At 45.9% G+C, this 24,246-nt stretch overlaps 1 protein-coding gene across 7 annotated transcripts in view; it reads right to left on the minus strand.

The window, feature by feature from the left end:
* Window positions 1-1,114: 1,114 nt before the first annotated feature.
* LOC311029814 (putative E3 ubiquitin-protein ligase HERC1) overlaps window positions 1,115-24,246 on the minus strand; it is a 34,169-nt gene continuing 11,037 nt past the window's right edge. Inside the window, exons 22-80 of one of the 7 annotated variants that reach the window (XM_084035187.1) lie at window positions 23,998-24,115; window positions 23,600-23,801; window positions 23,192-23,492; window positions 23,036-23,084; window positions 22,914-22,959; window positions 22,206-22,459; window positions 21,796-21,993; window positions 21,495-21,615; window positions 21,111-21,351; window positions 20,854-21,014; window positions 20,582-20,734; window positions 20,392-20,489; window positions 20,190-20,285; window positions 19,614-19,781; window positions 19,300-19,539; window positions 19,115-19,198; window positions 18,553-18,778; window positions 18,117-18,411; window positions 17,093-17,796; window positions 16,444-16,657; window positions 15,634-15,803; window positions 14,948-15,031; window positions 14,113-14,299; window positions 13,907-14,034; window positions 13,517-13,722; window positions 13,172-13,431; window positions 13,016-13,068; window positions 12,716-12,913; window positions 11,519-11,684; window positions 11,177-11,426; window positions 10,561-10,783; window positions 10,188-10,465; window positions 9,649-9,776; window positions 9,232-9,359; window positions 8,874-9,101; window positions 8,502-8,629; window positions 8,135-8,334; window positions 7,829-7,943; window positions 7,570-7,701; window positions 7,380-7,478; window positions 7,025-7,198; window positions 6,649-6,933; window positions 6,485-6,550; window positions 6,260-6,385; window positions 6,036-6,174; window positions 5,653-5,834; window positions 5,396-5,551; window positions 5,181-5,303; window positions 4,927-5,029; window positions 4,281-4,450; window positions 4,030-4,168; window positions 3,762-3,931; window positions 3,429-3,598; window positions 3,147-3,312; window positions 2,955-3,031; window positions 2,606-2,858; window positions 2,335-2,487; window positions 1,753-2,058; window positions 1,115-1,669 (exon numbers count right to left, since the gene is read on the minus strand). In XM_084035187.1, the coding sequence (XP_083891313.1) occupies window positions 1,484-1,669; window positions 1,753-2,058; window positions 2,335-2,487; window positions 2,606-2,858; window positions 2,955-3,031; window positions 3,147-3,312; window positions 3,429-3,598; window positions 3,762-3,931; window positions 4,030-4,168; window positions 4,281-4,450; window positions 4,927-5,029; window positions 5,181-5,303; window positions 5,396-5,551; window positions 5,653-5,834; window positions 6,036-6,174; window positions 6,260-6,385; window positions 6,485-6,550; window positions 6,649-6,933; window positions 7,025-7,198; window positions 7,380-7,478; window positions 7,570-7,701; window positions 7,829-7,943; window positions 8,135-8,334; window positions 8,502-8,629; window positions 8,874-9,101; window positions 9,232-9,359; window positions 9,649-9,776; window positions 10,188-10,465; window positions 10,561-10,783; window positions 11,177-11,426; window positions 11,519-11,684; window positions 12,716-12,913; window positions 13,016-13,068; window positions 13,172-13,431; window positions 13,517-13,722; window positions 13,907-14,034; window positions 14,113-14,299; window positions 14,948-15,031; window positions 15,634-15,803; window positions 16,444-16,657; window positions 17,093-17,796; window positions 18,117-18,411; window positions 18,553-18,778; window positions 19,115-19,198; window positions 19,300-19,539; window positions 19,614-19,781; window positions 20,190-20,285; window positions 20,392-20,489; window positions 20,582-20,734; window positions 20,854-21,014; window positions 21,111-21,351; window positions 21,495-21,615; window positions 21,796-21,993; window positions 22,206-22,459; window positions 22,914-22,959; window positions 23,036-23,084; window positions 23,192-23,492; window positions 23,600-23,801; window positions 23,998-24,115 (10,474 nt within the window). In that variant the 3' untranslated portion in view covers window positions 1,115-1,483. Of the gene's footprint in view, window positions 1,670-1,752; window positions 2,059-2,334; window positions 2,488-2,605; window positions 2,859-2,954; window positions 3,032-3,146; window positions 3,313-3,428; window positions 3,599-3,761; window positions 3,932-4,029; window positions 4,169-4,280; window positions 4,451-4,926; window positions 5,030-5,180; window positions 5,304-5,395; window positions 5,552-5,652; window positions 5,835-6,035; window positions 6,175-6,259; window positions 6,386-6,484; window positions 6,551-6,648; window positions 6,934-7,024; window positions 7,199-7,379; window positions 7,479-7,569; window positions 7,702-7,828; window positions 7,944-8,134; window positions 8,335-8,501; window positions 8,630-8,873; window positions 9,102-9,231; window positions 9,360-9,648; window positions 9,777-10,187; window positions 10,466-10,560; window positions 10,784-11,176; window positions 11,427-11,518; window positions 11,685-12,715; window positions 12,914-13,015; window positions 13,069-13,171; window positions 13,432-13,516; window positions 13,723-13,906; window positions 14,300-14,947; window positions 15,032-15,633; window positions 15,804-16,293; window positions 16,341-16,443; window positions 16,658-17,092; window positions 17,797-18,116; window positions 18,412-18,552; window positions 18,779-19,114; window positions 19,199-19,299; window positions 19,540-19,613; window positions 19,782-20,189; window positions 20,286-20,391; window positions 20,490-20,581; window positions 20,735-20,853; window positions 21,015-21,110; window positions 21,352-21,494; window positions 21,616-21,795; window positions 21,994-22,205; window positions 22,460-22,913; window positions 22,960-23,035; window positions 23,085-23,191; window positions 23,493-23,599; window positions 23,802-23,997; window positions 24,116-24,246 lie in introns of all 7 variants that reach the window. The other 6 variants (XM_084035186.1, XM_084035190.1, XM_084035185.1 and 3 more) reach the window with 6 other exon arrangements.

Below are 24,246 nucleotides of genomic sequence, written 5' to 3' on the forward strand. Positions count from 1 at the left end.
GTGTAATTCAGAGTCAATGTAGATATTAGCGTAGTTTCTATCATAATTGTTGTATCTCGATGTAAAATGGAAGCTAAATGCCCCCACTGAATGAACATACCGCCTTGTGACTAACGTTACTTTGGACAGATGCTAACACAGAAAATAAGAGAGTTTCTAAACACACTTTTAGACCGGCTCTTACCTGTTCTCCTGCTCAAGTTCCCGCTTGTGTCTGCCGTCGGTCATCCGGGTATTTGTGTCGAGTCCAACCGGTCAGATCTCCCTCGAAGACGTTAGCAGTTAGCCATTTTCAACCGTTACATACGGTATTTTTTTTTACCAGCGGTTTAGTTTATAACAGTACACCGCGGCTGGTGTGCAACGAAGTGTTTAATTTATATTTTTTTTCTTCGAAGGGCAGACTTTCAAACGCTTGTTGTTAAATAAAATCCATGTGTTGACGGTGAGCACAGCTAGCATACTCTGCTAAACGGTGATCAGCTAGCATACCCTTCTAGAAGAACGGCTAATGCTGCCTTCACGTGATATCGGGATTATGGGAAAATAGTGTTGCCTACTCGGAAATTGCACATGAACGTGGGGGAAACTCGGGAGATAATTTTGATACAAGAGTTCCCGAGTTTGGGGTGACAAGAAGTGTTCAACATGGCGGAGAAGAGGACCGATTTAGTCAAGTATTAGCTGTTGCTTTTGAACATAGATTAAATCCGTAATCTATGTACATTCAACTTGATAGAGCACCATAACGACTTGGACTTTAGTCTGCTAGTGTTATTACATCACCTGACGCCATTTTTTTTTTCAAAACATAGAGCACTTGAACGTGACATTCCGATTTTACGATAGAGGGATTTTAGGACGAGCACCTGAAAGCAGCTTAATGTATTGCAACTATCGGGCAAATGACGGTAACGCGCTTGGCAAAGAGCCAATCAGATGGTAGCTCAAGCTGCGGACATGCGCATTGTTGTTTTCCCATGTTGACATTGCGCCAAGTTATGGCTGTTTACTTGCGATGTATACCGGTACATCTTTTCAGAAATAAATCAATACAATTCTCATTCTGGTGCAAGAATATCAAAAACAAAATGCAGACACAAATTATTTAAACACTCTTTTATTTTTACATTACTGTCTGTGTGGGACAGGTCATTAAATTATTATATATTTTCAAACAGGCACATTAACTCCTTTTTTGTGGCTTATTCACCTATATATATATTTATGTATATATATATATATAGATTTAAAAAGTTTATTCTGTATCCCTGTAGTTTTGATTCAATTTCAGAGTAAGCACTGTAATAATTACAACACCTTGCACAGTTGGAAAACCAAAACTACACATATCTTTAAACCAACCAACATATAAACAGTACACTACCTTACAGGTTTGGCCAATAAAAATTTGTGTTCAGTGCATAATGTATATGGCGTGGGAGAAGATACATTCATCACCAGGTTGACCATAGGTGGGGCTTCAGTCCTCGGTGTCGGAGCTGTCTGCCGGCTCAGTGTTGTGGGTCAGCATGTAGTTATCCATGTCGATGGAGGGGCAGTTGTGGATGGAGTAACGCAGACGCTCAGCGAGGATGGCCTGACTCGTGTACGGGGGCAGGCGGAACAGGAAGAAGCAGGTCTGTGCAGTTGGGAGGCCGTTGATGGGCTGAAGGAAAAGATAACGGGAGAGTTAATTGTGTGTACTATTTATACGTTTGTCCGGGTCAACAGGCTTATTGAGGACCTCACCCGATCAACCTTGATGATCTGGAACTTCTGCGTGATATCAGACGGGTTGGAAGGCAACCTGGACCGGCCAGAGACGAAACGTAGGAAAAGCACCCGCTCCTCATTGGTGAACTCCTCCAAGCTCTGCCAAAACCAGCCAATGAGCTGGTGGCTCTCGGTGATGTCCCGGTAACGCACCAGCTTCTTCAGCATCTCGACGGAGACCTCCGGCAGGCCGCAGACCAGCTGCTCCAGCTGCTGTGCTGTCAGCAGCGAGAGGAGAGGCACGGGGATGATGGTGGACATGCCCTCTCTGACTGCTGCCACCTGGACACAACAGAACGACGTCAGCTTTGATGCTTCTGAGGTCCAGATGAAGGGAACAACGACAGCACAACAAAACAGTCCGTCTAGTGAGCACTAATGGAAATGTGTGGGCCGACTGGGTGTTTAATATGGATGAGTTCAAATACACTAGAGAGAAACCCACACACGTTTGTATGGCACAATAATATTCTAGTCTATTTGGTTTAGGTCTGTTTTGTTGAAAGAAATACGGTTACGGTTAACAGGTTTCAAAAATCCTTCTCCAGCAGTTCAAACCTGTGAATCCATCTCATGCAGCCTGTACTCCAGAGCTCTCTCCACATATTCAGTCCGGTTGGCGAAGGTCAGGGAGAGGTTTTGACCTCCAGGAACTACAGGGACCAGCCTTCCATCTGCACTGTGGGCCATAAACGAGTCCAGCGGTATCATCTTTAGAAGGAGTTATGGCACAGGGTTAGTATAGCAAAGAATGAAAGGATAAGATATTAAACAGAATGAAGAGGGAGTAGGCGGATCCTGCAATAAGACAATGTGCACAGTATCTCACCACGTGGAAATTCTCCTCCGTGATTCCACTGTTCTCCAGGTGAAGGATGCCTTGAAGGGTGCGGTAGGTGAGCAGGTCCACCTCCTCCAGGTCAGGCTCTCCCAGTGGCATCGAGCAGAGCTGTTTCCACACCCAAGGAGCCAGATGCAGATCCAGAGGTTTCTTGGTCCGGATAGCCACGGCCATGAGGATGCCCAGGAAGCGTAACTGGACCGTGTGATCCTCTGAGAGTGCCGCTGGGTTCAACAGGAACCTGTGAGGGTACACAGCCAATGCCAATAAAGATTGTTTTGTTTTGCTTTAAAAAAAGAAAGGTGTCCGTTGCTGACTATCAAAAGAAAATGTGCACCTGTCAGTGTTACTGCCCACATCTGCAAAGCTGTTGGGAGTATGAATCAGCAGATCTACCACCCCAGACTGCAGCTCCTGGTGAAAACAAATCGTGATATGTCAACGTACAAACAGCAGAGATTATACCAGGCTGCATTATTTTAGCTCCCGCTGTTGCTGTTGGACCTTCTCTGCATGGTTCCCCTCCTACCTGGCACATCTCAGTGATGGTGTCATCAAACACTCCTCCTGCATCGTCAGCTCCCTCTCCGACAAGCTTGACCTTCCAGGCTCGCGATGGAAGCCGCAGCTCCAGAGGATTCAGGCTCACCACTTGCTTTGCGATCTGCACGAAGATGGGCTTGCTTGAACGCCCTCTGTGGGAGTGTGAGGGAGGGAACACAAATATAAATACTCAAATTGACAGACAGACAAGTCCTGGATGCAGGAAGACAGATTCTGCCAACAGACTGGATGTCATGGTCGTCCTTACCTTGTGGAAATCCGTTTCACAGTGATCTGTGGCCCATATGTTTTGCCCTGGGTCATTGTCCTGCCAATGGAGCGCACCAGAGGCAGAGTGTTGACCTTGGGTGACAGAAGACCTCGGAGATCTCCTCGGATGATGGCTGTCGTCCCTGAACTATAGCGTGATGTGAATACCTGGATAGAGAATACAAAAAGGGAGCAAATGTAGCATTACAATGAAAAAAATCCAAGGAGGGATAGCAAAGGCTAACAAACAGCAGGTGCATGACGTCAACAGGAATTCATTTATTTTTCTTTTAACATATTAGAAACGGCAGAAAGTGGGCTCAAAGTTTACCGGATTCTTGGCATCCAGGTTGAGCAGCCTCCAGGACTTGTACATGAGATCAGAAAAGTGGTGGAGCACCCTGAGGCGCATGCTGAGGACATCGGGGCTGCAGTCTTTCAAAGTGTTGTACTGAGGAGGAACTGACTGGGGAAGGCCGAGCTGGAAACTTCCAGAGCCACCTGGAGATGAAGGTGACAAGGAGTCCGCAGTGTGTTGCATTTCATGGATCATAGGTGCAAAGTGAGTATTTGTATGACCTGCAGGACTGAGCGTGTACCTGAGTTTTTCACCGAGGTAGAGGGCGTGGTCCATGCTGAACTGTGGCAGCGGCCAGCGGAGATCTGTCTGATGTTTTTGCAATGGAGGGATGTGATGAGTGTGGGCTCTTTCACTGGGTTGGGGTGACCGAGGCCAAGCTGGAACACACACACACACACACACACACGCGAAAAAGACAACAATAGTGCTTCTAGGGTGCAATGAAAGCAACCTTCAGATTGTTATGGTGTACACGTTGATGTTGGTTACCTGTCCCTCACTGTTGCAGCCCCATGCATAGACGTCACCAGTGGAGGACATGGCGAGCACATGTTCACAGCCCACGGCTATGTCTTCTATGAACAGCCCCTCCAGAGACGGCACCACCTGGGGGCGGGACTTATTCTTCAGCATGGAGTCCGGCAGGCCGATCAGACGCTCTGAGGGAGGAAAAATAATCCAAGAATATTGTATATCATTTTCTGCATGAAGCTTTCATTGTTCTTAGTCATTTAGTGAATTGATTACCTTTGTGTCAAACATCAACTGTTGTTGGTCAATAAAAAATCCTGACCTAACTAGCATACGGGTCAGAAATGTTGCGCGTCACAACACATAATAGTCGTTTAGTAATAGACCTCAGAAACAAATATGTTTTTAGATACTGTGGCAGGCGGCAATACAATAAATACAGACCCTTTTCCTTTCTGTTGTTGATGTAAATAGAAATAAGAAGAATTAGATTAGAACTTAATGTGGGTGTTTTTAAGGGTGAATTTAAGAATTTCCAGTCAAATAATTTATAAAAAAACTGCAGCATACTTGTGACATTAGTAAGAAACACTGTCGCTGTTCCAACAGCTAAACGGAGCCACAGAACAACATTTTCATAAAGCACTTTCACAATAAAACATACCTTGTCCAAATGTGAAAACATGTCCATCATAGGCCAACGCCACAGAGAACTGAGTTCCACAGCTGACCCTCTTAATTCCCCTGTTGCAGAGCTGTTCCACTTTCTGAAAACAGGAGCAGGCACAATATTTCATCTATACTATATAAAATCACTCCATTAAAACAAGGGAATAATATAATAATAAGCGTGACTTTGGCGTTCCCCATAACCAGGTCCATCACATTAATGCCCCGTGTTTGAGCCCGTAAACTTACCTGAGGGTAGTATTTAGCTGTAGAGGAACCTGTTCCCAGTTTGCCATAATCTCCATCTCCAAAGGCCCACACCACCATGCCGTCAAGGGATATCACCAGAGTGTGGTTGAGACCACACGACACCTAAGAAAAAACATTTTAGCTTATTAGTGTTTTCTTATTTTGCTGTGAGTGTATCACCGTCTGATTTAAAACAAGCACAGTCTGTTTCTTACCTGACCTACGTGATATCCCTCCAGGGCGGCTACCCTTTCAGGCAGCATCTTGTTGGATGTTGACCTTTGACCCAGACGACCAGATTCACCGCTGCCAAATGTGAACAGTTTGCCATCTGCTGTTACCACAGCCGAGTGTCGGAAACCACAAGCGAGCTGGAAAGAAAAGTCACATGGAAAAATAAAAAAACAAATTGATTTGTCTCACGCTCCATTTTTAGTTCCTTCCATGTCCCAGGAGTTTGGTTTGTCTCTACCTGAATGACCTCTTCTCCTTGTAAGGCCTCTATCTGTTTGGGTCTCCTCTGTCTTTCACTGTTCCCGTGGCCCAGTTTTCCAAAATCTCCATCTCCCCAGCTGAACACCTCCCCGGTCTCAGTCAAGGCCATGGAGTGTCCATCGGATCCACAGGATGTCACCAGCTGGGTCACCACATACCCTGTCCACAGATCAGAGAGTCAGTAGCAACTTATAGAACCGAGAATAATACAACAATTAGGCCAAACTAGAAGCTGCTATTTTGTTTTGCCTTTTCTGTTGTGGATAAAAACATTGATTGAGGCAAACATTTAAATTCATCACAACATCCAAAGCAGAACAGATCTGACTTGAGTCTTTAGGATGTGGATGAATACTGCACCTTGAAAAGCAGAGATGATAGTGGGGACATAGAGATCATCAGAATTCCCCTGGCCTAGTCGGCCATATTGCCCTTCTCCTACAGCCAATACTGTCCCATTGGACTGGACCAGGAAGGAACAGTTCTGTCCACACACGACCTGAAGGAAAAAAAACACATACAAAGGTGGTCTAAATAAGAAAAATCAACAGGGAAAGTCTGTGTCCTGAAAATAAGCTTGCTACCTGTTGCGTCTGTAACAGGGAGGGTGCGAGCGTAGGCATCATGAGGTTGGTTCCCATTCCTGCCAACTGTCCGTAGCGTCCGTTCCCCCACAAGTACACCTCACTCTTCCCCCCTAGTTGCCAGTCCTAAGAACCACAGCGGGTGGATTAGAAATAACACATCGATTAAACGCTAACATAAACATGGAAGAGAAACGTAATTGACAGGATTGACTATGCGGTTACCTCTGGTCTGGTGGTGGCCCATGACATCAGCTGTTCATCCATCCTGAAGCTCCACTTACTATTGTCCTATTACACACAAAGCTTTCTCAACAGATGCCTACATTGGTGAAACTGAGTGTATATTGCATTTGTTTGACAACAGCCCAAAGATTTTCACCACTCACTAGTGCCTTGCTCATCTCAGTGTCATCCATCTCCTGAAACTCTGAGAGGCTGAAGGATTCTGGGAAGGCGGTGCCGCTGGCAATGGCCTCGGCACTGCGGACGGTAGTGGCGTAAGTGGCGAGCCAGCTCCACTCTGACGGGCAGGAGTGGGCGTCGGGACTGGTGTGGTGTGGAGGACGTGGGTAACAGCACAGGTGTTTCTCTAAAGACAAGCCCACAGTCAAGGAGGCCAGGCTCTGCAGGAAGGCACTGTGGACTAGCTGGTCACCGGCTGCCACGTGGGTCTGCTTTGAGAAATGGAATATAAAATCACATCTCGGCTGAGGGCCCACAAGACAACACAAAAAAACCAGCAAAAAGAGTTTGAGTAATGACCCGCTCGTAGCTGAACTGCTCCTGCAACAGCAAGGGCAGCCTCTCCAGGAAAACGGCCAAACAAGGTGCCCGATTTAGACCCAGGATGTTCTGGCCTCTGAGGACCATGCGACAGGAAGCTAGAACGTGGTTTTGGCTGATCCAGTCAGGGGTGCAGCAGATCAACAAAACATCCTGGAAAAAGAGCAATATAATATAGAAGTTAGCATAGAATAGTGGAAAGAAAAGCAATTTGATGAGAAGATTTGTACCACATGCATGTCTGTGTGCTTAATATGTAGACAGGAGACAGTTTAGATGAGCATAAAAACTGGAAACAAACTTTGGAAATTTAAGTCAGGATTTCTCAAATTACCTTTGACCTCCCAAAGCAGGCAGCTACACCCAAGTTTGGTATCCAGGTAGTGCTGATGACTGAACCCAAACCTGTAACAGTCTGCAAGACTGAACCGTCCTGCAAGACGCACAGAGAAGCAGGCAGATTCATGTTAGAATAATACACATTAATGGCTGATCTTTGCAAACAATGAATGTAGGATTCTGACCTGTAAGGACCAGATGTTGAGCAGTCCCCCTATCCCTCCAGAGACCAGAGCCAGTCCACTGGAGCAAAAACAAAGGGACTTCACTGCTGTAATGTGGCCATGAAGTACGAACACACTCCTGGCACTCTCCTGCTGTAAAGACAGAGAACTGCATGAGCAAAAGCACCACCAGTAACTGACACATACAATCTCATATTAGTATACAATCCTGTATTAGTAGAACAAGGGGCTGCGAAACAGGAGCCAGATCCAAACTGACCTTGACATCAGTGCTTTTATCCTGGCGCGGGGAGTTGGTCAATATGTTGGGCAACGATACAAAAGTACCCCCTTGTGGCAGCGTCCAGACATGCACAGAGCCGTTCTGACAACCGCTATTTAAAAAAACAACAGCACATAAATGAGAATATAAAACAAACTTCCTTTATTCATATATCAGATCACACCTATATTCCTACAACTGCATTTCCACAAAGTCCTTCTCTTGCTTTGTACTGTAGCACTGTTGCCATCTTTGTAGTCATGTAAGGAAAATAGGTCAAAATGATTAGTAATGTAAACTCACGCAGCCACCATGAGCCTGGGATCGGGTGCTCTGCCGGCGAGTGGGCACCATTCGGCAATGGTCACGGTGCTGGTGTGAACGAGGGAGTGGAGGGTCACCCAGGCGCCCCCAGAGCGTCCCAGGACCTTCACTATTTCCGACCTCCCCAAACAGAGCAGCAGGTGTCCTGTGGGGTCCCATTTTAGGGAACTCACGCTGTCCTGGAGAGTGAAGGGAGAGCGGGGCGGTCAATGAGAGTACAGCGGAAAAGTATTATGTTCGATTCAATTTTACTTAAAGTGTCGCAACCAAAGTGATCTCTGGACACTTTTCACACAGAGGAGGATTAGAACATGCTGATGATTTTCTTTACATTTTGCAAACAAACCTGGAAGACAGAAAACACTGCAGGCTGTGCATTTTCGTAGGTGTCGGTTGTTGCCAAAAGGATCTTTCCATTGGGGTAGCCCACTGCGAACGACCTGTCCTCGCTGTGCCAGGCGAGACACTGGGGGGCTAGAACAACATCAGAGGAAGGAGATCAGTCTCTTTGATGAAAAGTTTGACATTTTGGAAATAAAAAAAATACACACAAAATTGTTCTTGCCGAGAGTTCGAAGGGAAGATTGATACCACTTATTTCAAGTTAGCCAAGCATACTAAAATAGACAGATTGGATGTAGAAGGGAAACAGCTAGCTGTCCAAATACAAATGAGAAGAAGTGTGTGTGTGTGTGTGTGTGGTTGGCAGTCTCCTCACCCTCTTTCCTGTGGCAATGGGTGAGTTCGGTGCTCTTTACATTCAGGTCTAGCTGCTGCATTGTGACCTGCAGCCAGCAGAGGGAGCCATCCAGCCGTCCCACCAACAGGCTCTCAGCAGGTCTGCTCTGACAGGCCGTCGACTGGTCGAGATCCCACAAGCTGAAGGTCTGAGCCCAGCAGAGGGCTGTGACCCGAGACACCTGGGCCTCCACGTGACAGTGAGATCCTAATAGAACAGAGGGAAAAAAAGAAAAATCAAAATGTAGAAACTACTGTGGTGATTATTAGGCACATTGCAACTCTTAATAAGTAGTTAAGCAGCGACATTTCAACTTATTTTCAACAGTCAGACTTACCCCTGATGTTCATGATGTTGATGTGTTTGTTCTCTGGGGCGGCCAGAAAGTTTCCACCTGTACTCCAGTATACAGGAGACATGTGATGACATCTACCGGCCCTCTCGCTGCTCGATCTGTCCATCTTACTGGAGAGAGAAGTACAAGTTTACAACTACAGATTCTTTGATAGAATAGCAGCCCTCGGCTTGTTGCTTCACCTAAAAAAAAACAACTTTTACCTCAACTTCTCATCATATGCATTCTGTTAAAACTATATAAACTGCAAGATTCAGCACAGCAGACATGACAGTCAAACAATCAACAATAACACCAACAACCTTTCACCGGTATACATGTTGGTGGATATTCTTTGAAAATTAGACACTATAAACCTTCACAGGACAAAACACTACTAAAAAAAAAAGCAGACAAAACCTGGTAATGCAGGAGAAGGTGGTCTTTAACTCCACATTGTTCGGGCTGATGCTCCACAGCTGCACCACCTTGTCCTGAGAGCATGTAGCCAGCAAACTCTGGTCACTGTTCCAGGAACAGCTGGTCACCTGGGCAGAATAGAAATAATGGAGAACCCATGATAGGTTGTGAAATACCAGAAACATTCAAGGAAAAAGTCTGTTTTTAAAAGACAAACGTGGATGTTTTACAGGCATCTCATTTACCACTGCTTTCTCCTCTGCACGGTAATAGTTTTAGCTTTGATTAAAATTCATCATTTTCTTAATTGAAACCATAAAAATGTAGAAAAACACATATGCATTGTTTAGGTGGATACTGGTTTCTAAGATGAGCTTTTGCTGAAAAACGAACCAAAAAACATCCTGTTATGAGAACAAAGGAAACGCCGTTTGGTCAGTGAGGTTACAAGAGAAGAGTAAACAAAAACAACACATATCCTGTTTGAAAGGAGAGGAAAAGAAGACGTTTTAGCCCAGATAACATTGTGAGCCCCTCACCTTGTTGTAATGTCCTTCCAGCCTCTTGAGGGGACTTTTGCGCAGATCGCCAGCCAGGTCGCTGTACGTTTGGGGCCGATTAGGAATGTTTCTTCCTGTGGCGGCCAAAGCCTGCACCAGCTGCTGTGCTGCCCACTGGCGGTGTTTACTGGTCAGCCGGGCGGACAGGACGCACGCTGCCAACGCGTTAGCCAGCTCCAGGGGGCCGATCCTGGCGCTCATGTGGGGCAAAGGGGAAGCAGGCAAAGACGAAGACGACACTCCTTGGTTTCCCGTATCTAGGTCACACATGCAGAGAAGAGCTACTGTGAATAACACGAGACTTGAAACACTGTAATACATGATAACATGCAACACATTCGCTGCCTCTCACCACTAGCATCGTGGTCCGTCTTGTCTGAGCTGTAGCAATGGACACCCTTCTCCGTGAGCAGGGACACCAGGTTCTGTGTGACCAGGAAGGTAGGGGGCGCCTGCTCGTTGTAGTCCTTCTGTTGCTGGGCTCCCTGGGCCGTTAGACCGGAGTTCAGACAACCTCTTTGCTGCGGGTCGCTGATGGCGCCTATGTTCACCCCTGTAGCTGCTGCCATCAGGTCCTATAGCACAGGCAGTAATGTTCAAAAGATTAGAATTCCCATCCATTTATAATTATTAGGGCTGAACAATAACCCAGATGTATTAATTACTATGATTGTGCATCTTTTATCAAACTTAAGTTATTCTGATTGTAGTTTTTAATAGCTCTAGATATCCAAACAGATTTTAGTCCAGTTCAGAAGTCCATAGAATTAATTGAGAAATCATATAAAAATAATCCAGCGTGAAAGGGAAGTGTAATTTACTGATCTTTTATATTTTCTTTATTGTTTTTAGACAGACAAATGTGACCCTTTTGTATGTAGTGTGATGTATTGTAGACCCTGTCTCTCCCAGACCCAGTACTTGGCAGACAGTATTTATTATGAGTGGATGAAGTGAAGAACACCAACCTGAGTGCATATCTCCACCAGCTGCCTGTAAGCAGCGGGGCTGTGGGACACCACGCTGCCGATGGCTGAGGTAAGAAAGCCCAGGCAGGTGGAGTTGTTGCGCTCGGTCGCCGGCCCCTTCACGCCCGACTGTCTGTCCACGCAGGTGTGAGCCCTGCCTCCTGCTGCCAGAGTCATTAAACGAACCAGGATACGGATGTCTGCCAAACCCAAGGACTCTAGTCCGTTAGAGGGGCTGCACACTGACGCGCTGGAGAGGAAGATACAAGCAGACTCTTGAAACGGCACTGAATTGGTGTAGAAAGAAATTCACAAAGGTTACGTATTCTGAGTCAAAAGCACCTGGAGGCGGTCTGAGACAGCGCTCTCATCACCATGCTGTAAGCCAGCAGAATCTGGGCCGTGGAGGTGACTCTTCTTAATGCTTTCAGTCTATCGTGAGAGTCCCTCAGTGATACTGCCTGCTGCCCAAGGCTCAGAGAGGTCTTCTGCTCAACAAGGGCATTCCCTGGTGAGGACAAACACATAGCAGAAGGCATGCTATTACAGGAAATCATTGGATAAATCCCTTACACTGGTTTTACACACACTCTTTAGGGGGACATGCAAAAAAAAGAACTTTGCTGTGTGCTTCAGATGCTTCATGCATCATGATTGTGATGAGTCACTATGGTGCAGTTTGACTGTGGATTCTGCTGCTGCCAACGAGCACAGAGGAAATATGTGTGGGTGATACAACAAGTCTTTCAGCAGGGATGACAGAAACATGCAGCAACATGAACAGTAAACCATGGATTTACTGCTACGTATGTGGCCAGCAATTCCATATTTAGAGGTATGGAGGAATGTAATTAATGGATGATGTGGTGTGTCTGGGAGGAGCTGCAGAAAAAGCAGCTGCAAAATCATGCATGGCAATGTCGAGTGATGCAAAGGTGCTGGTTTTGTTTATATCAACACCTTAATGTTGCAAAAAACTAAAATATGAAGGGTTCGCAAATAGACTGGAACGTCATATGTATATTAGGGCATATGTTTATATATATGTTTCATGATAAAAAGATATATTCTATATAACCTGTTAATAGCCGACTGTTTGAAGTGAGATTTACTTGGACCGTCTGATGCTGCTGTACTGTGTGACTGTGTTGCAGCAGCCTCCCACTCAGGCTAGCTATCCATCAGCAGTAACTGTCACCAGCATCATTTAGAGATTAAACACGTTGACAGTTAATATTCACTCTGGATCCTGTTTATGTCTTTCAAAACCCGCTAAGAATCAGAATCAGATGAGACGGCATGCTTCTTCCCCTCAAAAGGGGGTGCGGCCTTGGTGATTGGGACTCGATGACGCAATGCCAGTCTGGTCTCTCTCCTTGAAACGGCCCCTGTTTTGCCCTTTAAAACAGGATGTTGTATTTCCTTGTTCCTAATGAACCAATTTGCATGTTTCTCTTCAGGACTGCATCCTAGGTCATAAATATCAAAGGCATTTATCACATGACAGGACTTTGGTCTTTCTACACAGAAACATAATACCTTTAGGTGCTGCTGCCCTTGTCGGGTCTGCTGAGCTGTAAACCAGGGCCCCGAGGGGATCTGGCTCAGTGAAGGCAATGGGGTCTGGCACCAGCTTCTTTTCAGTCAGCCCCAGCGGTCTCAGCAAAAGCCCAAAGTCCTCCAGTCCCGTCAGCTTGTCTGTGTCACATTCCTCTTGGTGGCTCATTTCCCAATCGTCTGAGCAAACAGGAGCACCCATCATATTATTAAATGAATTGGCTTTTTAAAAGATTCAATTGTTTTGCTGTACAACATTCATTTTAGAGTGCCCTTCCCTACCATCAGAAGTGCTGTCCAGACGGCCAATCAAATCAGACGTCAGGCCTTTATTCCTGAAAGCAAAAGGAAGACAACAACGGCAAATTGACTTCCACCAACTAAAGCAGGAGAATAAGAAACAGATGCATCCATCATTTCCTGTATTACCAACGATACCTTTCGGATTTAGAACTTGGGTCGCTGAGGTTTGCAGCCAGATACTTCTCCCTGCAGGAGCTGCAGAGAAGGTAGAAGGGGAAGTTGGAGCCACACTCCCCTTTGAACCAGACGTCCACGTAGGCCCCGGTGCTGTCGTAACCCTTCCGCGCGGCGCTCTGACCGCAACCTGGGTGCCGCCGCTTTATGTGGTTGTTGAACTGCAGGGTGAGGGTGTTGCAAAGCTCACACTTCACCATCTGACTGTGTTCTTCTCCGGCCTAAAAGAAGGGTGATAAAATGGTGATGAAATAGTTCTAGTAGTAAGGATAATAAGAGAACAGAACAGGGTTGTTTGGGTGTCACCTCCACTATCTGGAGTGTCTCTCTCTCCAAGCTGAAGAATGAAGGCGTGAGCAGATCTTCATATGTTTCTTCATGGTACGGGTCATCCATGTAGCCCAACTCTGACTCCTCAGCAGAGTAGGGATGGAACTCCACCTGCTCTGGCCAATCACTGACCGACGTATGCTGCTGGTACAGCTGCGGTAGGGGGTTGGGCGACGGCAAGTCTGAAAAATTAAAAATCAACAGTTAAATGCACAATAAGGCTTTTATTGTGAAGGTCGACCACAATAGTTTAATCAGGTAATGGGAGCTCAAAACCAGCATGCAGATATTTGTTTGTTTCTTTTACAATGTGCTTCTAAACCAACACAAGAGCTTTGACGTTCACGTTTCATTCTGACTTCTGACCTGCCCTCCGGAATGAGGTCCTCTGACTTGGACCTGAGCGCCGCCGCCGGGCCGGAGGAGGTCTGTTCCTCGTGAGGTGGACGTCCAAGAAGTTCTCCCTCTCTATCCAGTCGAGCCCAGGCAACAGACTACAAACAAAATAACACATCATTATACTGCTTGGCATTTCTAACAGTGATAATATCACTTTGATCAAATTCCCTGACCTCTCATTAGCTTGACTGGTGGGGCGCTCGGGACATTGTACCGTCTCGGGCCCATCTGGCGACGGGGTCTCCGGTGCACCCTCCAGTCCAGCAGAGTCCCCTGCATGCTGCTCCTCTGACAGGGGGTGCTCCAGCATCCAGCTGGCCAACACCTCGATGGCTTGAGAGTCCAAGTCACCTGCTACATCTGGGAGGGACCACAGGGAGGTTGAAGAGTCACGAGTTCAAGAAAGGAAAAGATGGATAATGGAGCGTTGCATCTCTAATTCATGTTTGACATTCGCCACCAGACGATCACGCCTCTGCGTATTGTCTCTGGGGTCGGACCGGCACATCTGCTCCGGGCGTGACGAGGGTTGGTGTGTGAAATTTGTGAAATGGAAAGTGAGCGAAGGTGTTAAAATCTGAATAATTTGTGGTCAGAACAAATGTGAAGCTAAAAACATAATGTTGGTGTATATTTATCAAACTGATACATGCGTGAGCAAAGAATCAGTTGTTTGTTCACGGATATTTTCTGTGCAACATTTTTGTGAAGATTTTCGTTTATTCCCATGAGAAGAACATAAAAATTAAAGGGTGAAATCTGAAAGCCTCATTTGATTTCCACCATGAGTAATAGCATCATGTAATATCCTTAAACTAACCATTTAAAACGTCTTCCATATAAGAAAAACAATGCATTTTTTCATTCAGTAACTATACTTTCTCCGTTTCTCCTCCACAAATACTAAGAAAAAGAGGCTGCAGCACGTGCAGAAGGACAGTTGTTTAAAAACAGAAAGCACACGAAGCACAGAATTGAGTGAAATCAGACAACTCCACAAAGCAGTACCTGCTGCCTCCATGGCCCAGAAGATATGTCTCATAGAGAATCCCATTTCTAGCAACCGACTGGTGACAAACATTTGTGTCCGTTCTGGTGGTTGAGGAGAAAAGGAAAAGTACACAAAAAACAGAAAACAAAAAAAAGAAAAAAACAAGCCCACAGCTCCATTTTTGAAATTGTTCACACCATACGTGTAGACTGTGATGAAAGTGTCACAATACATTATTTTCACACTTTTTTTTTTTTACACCCTCAGTTTATGTTCCACCCCTCTACAAATAGCACAAATAATAAATAACACCAACATAACTGATGATGAAAAAAAAAATGATGCCATTCAAGCATGTGAGGCACAAACTGTGTCATGCATACGTCTGATGGTTTAAATATCATACCTGACCGACAGCAAGCAAAAACACGTGCTGTTTTTATAGCTGAACATGCAATAGACATATCGTTCCCACTGAGTTACATACTTCTACGTATTATTACATAAACATATTAGTAGTGTTACTTATTAGTGTTTGAATATCAAGCCAGCATGGGGGAAAGTTTCTTTAAAAACTGACCTGCAGGGCTGCAACGATTCGCAGAGCTATTCTCTTTAATGTCACTATGACACAGTTTGTTTGTTTGTGTTTTTTTCATATATTGATGTCCGACAGCTTTTTTTTCTCAGCACTTGTTCTTACCCAGGCTGCTTCTCGCCTGTGTGCTGCAGGGACTTGGTTCCATGAAGCTAGTCTGCTGCTCTGTGAAGGCGTCACAAGAAGCAGAGCTGGCCAGGCTGAAGCAAGGGTGCAGCGCGGGGGGAGCGCTAACCAGGCCGGTAAGCGTGGGGAACCGAGTTAAGACCATGTGCCTGGAGGGAGTGGAAAATACAGTGTATACAGTAATAACGCAGTGCAAGTGGCGCTACACCACCAGTGCTCTGTCATATTTGAAATATGATGTATCTGAAGGAATAAGGTAAGCTAATTTTGCAGGTGGAGATGTCTACAAATCACAATAAACCATGCATGTGTCCTTATATGTAGATTATTTAAATGCCCAAGCCCAGTATTTACACATACAGAGATGGTTGTGCAATACTTGTTTTGTACTGTGAGTCTCTGGCAACGAGTCTCTGTACTATTCTGATCAAAACACTCGCTGGAGGGCCTTGATTTCATTTTCTGCATGACCATATAGCAACTGAGGCCGTTTGTTTGTTTGCCTCTCGAAGGCAGGAACAACACCGACACACTACGGTCAGCTGGCTGGGTTAGGAGAAGAACAAGCAGGCGGAGCTGCAGCTGAGGTTAAAGACAGTGCAGGCAGGATCCTCACGCTCTTATGTCATCCTAACTCACCCATTCTCTGGACTTCAGAAAAGCTGCTGCTGCCAAAAGATACAGGTCTGTAGCAATCATAACAACACTGTGTGTGTGTGTCCATTCAACGTGTTTAACATGAATTACTGGGCCGACAGTTACATCAAATGAAAGCCATTCTGTACTCACTGGAGGAGGCTGATGGGAAAGAAAGGGTTGAAATTATCGAGGCCATCCGCCTGCAGGTTTGTTGAGAGAGAGGCCGCCAAGTCCGTGTTAGAGGACGAGGCAGAGGCTCTGTTTGATTGGCCAAAGATGGCCGTGCCTTCTGAACCCGCGCTGTACAAGGACACAGAGCTGGAGGACTTGGAAATGGGCTGAGAGGACGAGTAGTGGCCAGATTCTGCAGGGACGAGGAGGAGAGAAAGGTCAGATCACAACCGATGTTTAATCGGCCCTGAATGGAATAAAACAGCATGACTGTCCTACTCCCACTCACACTTAAAGGGAGAGGCAGGTCTTGAAAAGCACATTGCAAGTGAAGATGTCTTTCAGGTCTAAATGTTCATTAGCATTTTAACTTTTTCATTTTAACGTACCAAATAGAGCTGCGACGCTTAGTCGACCGACAGAAAGCCAATTGGCTAATTTCACAGTTGATTGTTCCAGCTTCTACAATGTGAGAATGTGATGCTTATGCTCATCTCAACATTGCAAACCAAATATCTTTGGGTTGTCTACAAAATAAAAACAATAAAGACAGCTGAGGTTGTCATCTTTGGCTCTGTGAAACTGTGATTGGCATTTTTCATTTTCTTTAATCCATGAATGTAGATACCTTTGTGTTCTTTGTCGTCCTGCAGTCTGCTAAGGGCTCCTTTGTAGATCATGACCTGAGCCCTTTCCAGGTCCACAAGAGACACACTCTGTTTGATGGGACAGGGTCTGACCGCCCACTTCACCATGCTCTGCACCACGTACTGCAGCACCGATCTCAGCTCGGCACTCTCATCCCACTGTTTGCTGCTGGCCTTGGCCTGGTCAGGGTTGGGGCTGAGAATTGGACTCACTGAGGGGTTGGGAGGCTCATGTTTAGGCACCAGGAGCAAATCTGATAGCTTATCACAACTAAAAATGACAGTCAGCGATTTCAAAGCTCCAGTGAGAAGGTATGAGACTCTGACCGCTCTCAGTTCTTGTGCAAAGGCGTCCAGTTTGGAGGTTTGGGTCGTTTGGAGAGGTTGGGGCAGGCAGGTCAACTCCTGATGGTCGACGATCTTTGCATCTTTGGTTGCCGACGGTGACGGGAGGGGATTCGCCTCGACCGGCTCGCTTTCGTTCATGTTCTCCTCTGAGCATTTCCTTTTGGAGGATGGACAAGCCCCCAGCCATCCCTGCTCCTCCAGCAGCCCCATCAAATAAATCAGGTCTAACAATACCGTGGGTTTGAGGCCTCCGAGCGGGGCGACGTCGCAGCAGGACATGCCGCAGGGCTCCAATGAGATGATCGGCGTGTCGCTGGGTGACCAAGAATTCATGGAGCTTAGTTATTGGGAAGGATGGGAAGAACCCACAGATACAGCATGGGGTGACATCAGGGCGGATTCAACAGGGGTTAATGGATTTAAGAATGAAGAGGAAGAAGCAAAAAAAAAAAATAGTAAGATCAGGGGGGTAAATGATGAAATTAAAGTATGATGTTAGACAGATTACAGAGGAGGAAAAATAAACACTAACAGAAAATAATTATACAGAAAAAAAAAACTGTTTAATGGGAGTTAATGAGTATTATTGTTATGAAACATATGCAAACACATATCATTTCTTAAATATCTGGGCATGTGAATTTATATTTGTAATACCTGACAGAGAGGTCTGGCTCCTCCCACTGGAGCTTAGCCAGGGAGCTTCCTTCCTTCAGGACTCCCAGCAGAATGGCCCTGCGTCCGCTGGGCTTGTGCAGGCACAGACCTCCGGCCCGGAGACCGCTGTCCACCCCTCCGATCAGGGCGAGCACCGGCCACACTTCAGTGCAAAGAGCGGCCAGCTTGGCCTCCGACAGGAACCGACGATGGGCCAAATACTCCCCGGTGTCGTCGCCGGTGACGTCTCGGCCCTTTTCATTGTCTTTGTTCTCAGAGTGTGAGGGACTGAGGCCTGCAGAAGAATGTGAGACAGTGAGTAGAAAACGGGAAATACATTTCCCGTGTTAGCAAAGTGATATAAAATGAATCAACAGCCAGGTGTATTTACAAAAGAGCGGGCTAAATGTGTCTGTAGTCCGAAGCTGGGTCTCACCGGGATTGAAGCTTCCCAGGTCGTCGTCTTTCAGCAGGGGCCCGATGAGCTCCAGGTGGGTGTGGATGTACTGGTTGATGTGCGAGGCCCACTGGTCACAGCGATGGAGCTTACGGAGGAGTTGCAGCGTCGACTCCAGCAGCACCGTGGTCCGAGGACTGCAGAGAGGCTCCCCGGGAAGTAGGTTACTGGGCATGCCTCGCATCTGGAGGTCACGCAGCGCCACCTGTGAGGAAATACAGGAGCACTAGTTTGTTGCCTTACAAAGCGTTCTCGTGTTTAAATCACCTGGAATAGCTGAGAAAACCCATCATCATTTGCTCTACACATTACTAAGCAAAAGATATATAGAGATTATTTCCTCATATTCACTGACTACCTATGTGTTCTCCTTGTTTTCTAGTTCGAAAACTATATTTTTATAACTCTTGCCAACCATATTCAATAACTTAGATGTTTGGTGAAAAAAAAACACACTAATTCCTTCCTAGAAAGCATTAAAAGATGGGGGTGCCACATGCCCTGTGTAGAAATATGCATATAAGCACAGCATTCCAAGTACCTTCTCTCCAGGATTACTGCTGTAGAACAACACACAAGGGTACAGCTCAGAGGCAACCACACCTTCAAATGCCAACTTTGGTTCCTGGCAGAGAAACACAAAAAACGCATAAAAACAAAACACAACAATAATCAAACAATAAGGGCAAAAGCTGTGACTAGTGGGTGTGAATGTTTGGTTCAGACCTTGTCGTTCTTAGCGAATGATATGGTGTGAGCCTCCATGTCCAGGACGCAGGTGATGGTGTCCCCCTGGGTAAAGGAAGGGAGCGTGCGGACGAGTTCCCCTCCGTGGTACAGGTTGCCACTGTAGGCGCGATACAGCCACATGTCCGTGGTGGTGTGGTGGTTGTGATCCCTGACTGGCCAGCGGGAAACACCGATACACGTGGCCTCGTTGCCTCTGTTCTCTTTGGTGATGGAGAACTGAGGAGAGACGGTTTTTGGTCAGTTTGTTAAGCATCTTTTGAAACAACGAGCAGTCCCACCGGTTACCTTACCTTCCAAATGAAACAGCCAGATGTGATGGCAGTGGTTGCCAGGCCGTAACCTTTGCCTCCCGAGCCATGGGAGAGGATGTTCCCACTCTCCAGGGAACAGCAGATCAGCTTGTGTGGGTCAAAGGAAAAGTCCCCGATGGGAATACATTCATCATAGCTGCCAGGGTTCTGCAAAACACGAGTTGGGGGGGGGGAAGAAGCATCTTTTAACAGCAATTTTCATCAACTGATAAATCAATAAATCAATGTCAATACCATTGAAACATGATATGACAACACTCTAATCAACTATGAAATACAGTGGACGTTAAGGGCTTCACTAGACCCAATCAGAGACATAAGAAAACATTGTAAACATTTTAATTATCACATTATACCGGGAGGGTCCGTTTTTTTTATTCATGCTCTTTGAAATGTGACACAAATGAGTTATTTTCCATCCAACTTCTCAGCCCACAGAGGACGGGCCCATCTGCTCCATCAAGCAGCCATGCTGTTTTTCAATTTCATTCAATTTCATTGAGAATGATGACTAAATAAGAACACACGACTTAAGCTTAAGGCATTTTGTTTTACCCCCTTGTCTTTTTCAGCCGACTCCTCGTGGTTCTTCTCAGCCAGCGGTTCCTTCCACATATAAACAGACACGAGCTGAAAGAGTTGCTTAACAATCTACAAGAGAGAAAAAGAAATTATAGTGGCTTCTTTACTCTCAAACATCTTATGCATGGATGTCTCCTCGTGCCACTTCACTTGCATGTGACATTCAACATCATACCTGTTGAATTTGAACGGCTTCAGAACAAGCAGGTAACAGTCTTTCTAAAACGTGGAAGGCCAAGAGCTTAGTGCGAAGGTTCTGGAAGCACGGGGATCCTGAAACGCACACGGTGGAGGAGGAATTAAAAAGTTCTGCACTGAAAACAACATCCATGCTTGTTTTTAAGCTTTATTTGAAACGTTCTTACCTGAAGAGCACTTGTGTGAAATAATGGCCATGATTGGATCGATCCATTTGACAAAAGTGGAAAGTCTTTTCATCACTCTTAATGACAGCACACGCCGCAAAAAGACCAAGAAATCTGCAAGCTGAGATTCAACCACTTTGCTGCTTTCCGCTCCTGCAACAGTAGAAAGAGAAGGAAAAAAACTATCCTCAACAGAACCATTAAAAGGCGTTACGAAGTCTTTGTAAGAACAAATATATCAGAGAAGTGTAATATAGTTTAATGTGCAACACCAATTGAATTTGTGCTACTGGATTCCGGCTCTGTTCTCTCAACTGTTGCCCTCTCTGCTGTCTGCTGCTGGTGGAAAGCATACAGGATGTTTTGGAGCTGCTCACACAGCACTTCCATGAGCGCATGGGAAACATCCACAGGCAGCAAATCCTCACAGGAGCTGAGAGCACAGGACGAGTTGTGATGCAAACGTAAAAAACAATAAAGCGGATTTTCACTTTTTAGTGAATCGAAGTATTTTGAAGTTCATTCTCACCTCGCAGCCACAGTCAATATCTGGAGCAGGCGTGCACAAGCTAGTCTAACGGCTCCACTCAGCAGCATGGATCCAGATTTAGAGGCTGCAAACCAGCCCTGGTTCATCAGGGCGCAGCTATTGTCGGTCAGCATCGAAAGGATTTCCAGGATGCCGCATTTGATGACCAGCACCAGGTCCACTGGTTGGTAGCAGAAATTCAGTGCAAACATTGTGGCGAGGAGGAGGTGCTGGCAGGAACCTGGCAGTAAGACAGGGATAAAATCAGCCCTCTGAGCCTCAAAGGGAAACCATAGCAACGATAAACAGTCATAATAACTCATCACCCATGTCCTCACATTCGCCCTGGTTGATCAGTGAAGAGGTCGACCATAATGAACAAACCTGGGTGTTCCCTTTCGAACATGACCCTCTGTTTGAGGACCCGCACCACCTGCTGGTAGAAGGTGTGGGCTGCAGACTGCAGCTCTCTTTGCGTGTCCATGGAGGCTGAATGCGTACCAGACTGGATGAAGACGAGAGGGTGAATTATACAACAGAATGTTTATGTAGAACAAACATATCAAATGAATGCAATATTCAGTGATGTTTCCTCTCTCCATCTGCGCTTCAATTAAATATTCATTCTCTCAGCTTTCATAAAACATCCACGCAAACATTGTGATAGCGTGATTAGTAGATGTACCATGTAATGCTGCATCTCATAATTAGCTCCGGAGTGAGAGACGATGATTTGCGTTCCCAGGGCAAAGCATCCGGAGAGGAACTGGAGCTGCACGGACTGTAACAACGCAGGAGACTGAGGGGTGACGGCGAACCCGCCGCTCTTCTCCTCCATCTTAGACAGGAAGGACGACATCTGACAGAAGGCCTCCAGACGCAACTGATCACGACAAAAAAGGGAATCGTTAGTTTAGACCTTTAAACACATTCACAGAATCTGTTCCTAGTAGTTTCCAGCACTGCATTATGTGGCTGATCCTATTAGATTAATGAGACTTAAACCAAAAACATGATGAAACCCATGGAAGAACAAATCGCTGCAGGTGTTCCAGAGTTCTAATTCCTCAATGAATGAATGATAAGTCACGTTACCTCAGCCCTCTGTTGCTGCTGGAGGATAGCGAAGGTGATGGCCTTGGGATCCGCCTGACTGCAGGTCTGTCCGCCCGGCAGCGTCGGCGAGGAGGATGACAGGTGGACCAGGCTTCCGCAGACAAACTGGAACACCTGGTTAAGAATGGGCAACGTGTTGTTGCCGTAATGGGACATGGTTGCGGTGGGGCTGATGCACTGCCGCAGCCGATCCCAGGCGTCCTTCATGATGCCCAGAGAACAAAGAGGCAAACCTGGAAAACAGACCAACCAGGAGAATAAAGGCCAGTGTTGTGCTTCTGTCTTCTCTGAGATTATCTTTCAACACCAACAAAGTTAATTATTCAGTGCTCATTTTGGTATGAATAAATAAAAAAATCTAATTAACATTAAAAACAAATATTCACAATAGGAGACTAATTAAAGAATCATGAAAATAAAGCAGACTTGATGTGCTTTTGCAGGAAATTTGCTGACCTGAAGAGACAACTTTGAGATCATTACATAATAGGTAGATTAAAAAATGTAAAGTATGACAGAATGAAGTCATTTTAATCTATATTTTATACTAATCTAGAATCTAAGAGCGTCGACTATTATTCTCATCTAATTCTCTGCACTGTTCCTTTAATACACAACTGTAGGTGAGACTCATCTTAAACATGCTTTAGTAGAACAAATATTCAGGAGTGAACATAATCCACCTACCCATTTTATTCTTGGAAGATCCCAATGAGTTTTTGGATTGGTCGGACTAAGTAAGACAAAGACAACGCGTTAGCGCTGATGAAGAGGGGCGGGGCCAGATTCCAGTACGGCACAACACTCACCTGTTTCCGGCCATCAGCAGCCATCATTAAGAATTCTGTCGCCGATTTCCTAAAAGTGGCGTGACGCAGACAATGAGGACAGAAACAGCTCACAGAAAGCACAACTTCGCTCCAAAAAACAAGAACAAAACACACTATAGCTGCAGGAAACTCTACCTTGCTCCGGTGTTGGCAGGCTGACCGCTCTCCCTTTCGACGGGCTCCATACAAGCAGGCCTGACCCCCAGCAGGAGGAAGAGACAGCGGGACACCACCAGATGGCAGGCGGCAGGGAAACCCAAGCTTTCCTCGGATTCCCTCTGCTTCTCCCGCTGCTGCTTGGGATCCAGCTCCCTGTCCGGGCTGACCGGGCTCTCCATGCTGCTGGGGAGGTTGGACGTGCCGAAGGATTCGTACACGGTCACGCTCTGCTGCACTTGCATGGCCTCCCGGGTGGCCATGAATGACTCGAGGACCTCTGCAGAGAGCAAGCGAGGATCGGATGTATCACAATGTCTGTGTAATGTGGATTTCTTTTTGTCTGGGCATGTCTGCCTTTGAGCGTGAAATACATGCATTTCTAACCTGACAGGTGCATACGACTGTTGCCGAACGTGTCCTCCTCCACAACCTCTTCCTGGTTGTGGTTTGCAGCGGGCGTTGGGGGCACCTGCGCCTCCCAGCTGCAGGGACCTCCCGACTGCTGCTCATGGTCCTTCCCCACCTGCTCCACTGAGGTGCCGGGCTCTTGCCTGTCTGCGTCGGGGCTTTGGGGAGATTGAGTGGCCTGCAATACAAGAGATGTTCTAAATACCCTTCTTCTCTCATTGTTAATCAAGATTGTGTCCTTTATTTAGTGGAAAAATAAAATAATTGCCTCTTGGATAGAAAGTACAATGCAATAATTGTTAAAAGAAACAGCAGAATACGTTAACAGAACAAATATTAAACTATATGTTGTTTAAACATTTTTGTTATAGTACCTGTTTGACAGCCGGCTGCACCTGGGACATCCTTGGAGAGTTTTTATGGGTCAAAAGAGTGCTTCTGATTTTATAAACCGTTTCATAGACGTCTAATAGCATCTCACAGGGCTCATATCTGTCTCAATGTAAGCAGATAAATAAAGTAGACCATTAGAATTGCTCAGCATTGCAGTATACATCCTAGCCATTATGATTTAAAAAATACAAAATGTTCAGGAACATGAATAACGTAAATATTCGTGTCAC

Source organism: Eutrigla gurnardus (genome assembly GCF_963514095.1).
Source record: "Eutrigla gurnardus genome assembly, chromosome: 19".
Lineage (NCBI taxonomy): Eukaryota > Metazoa > Chordata > Actinopteri > Perciformes > Triglidae > Eutrigla > Eutrigla gurnardus.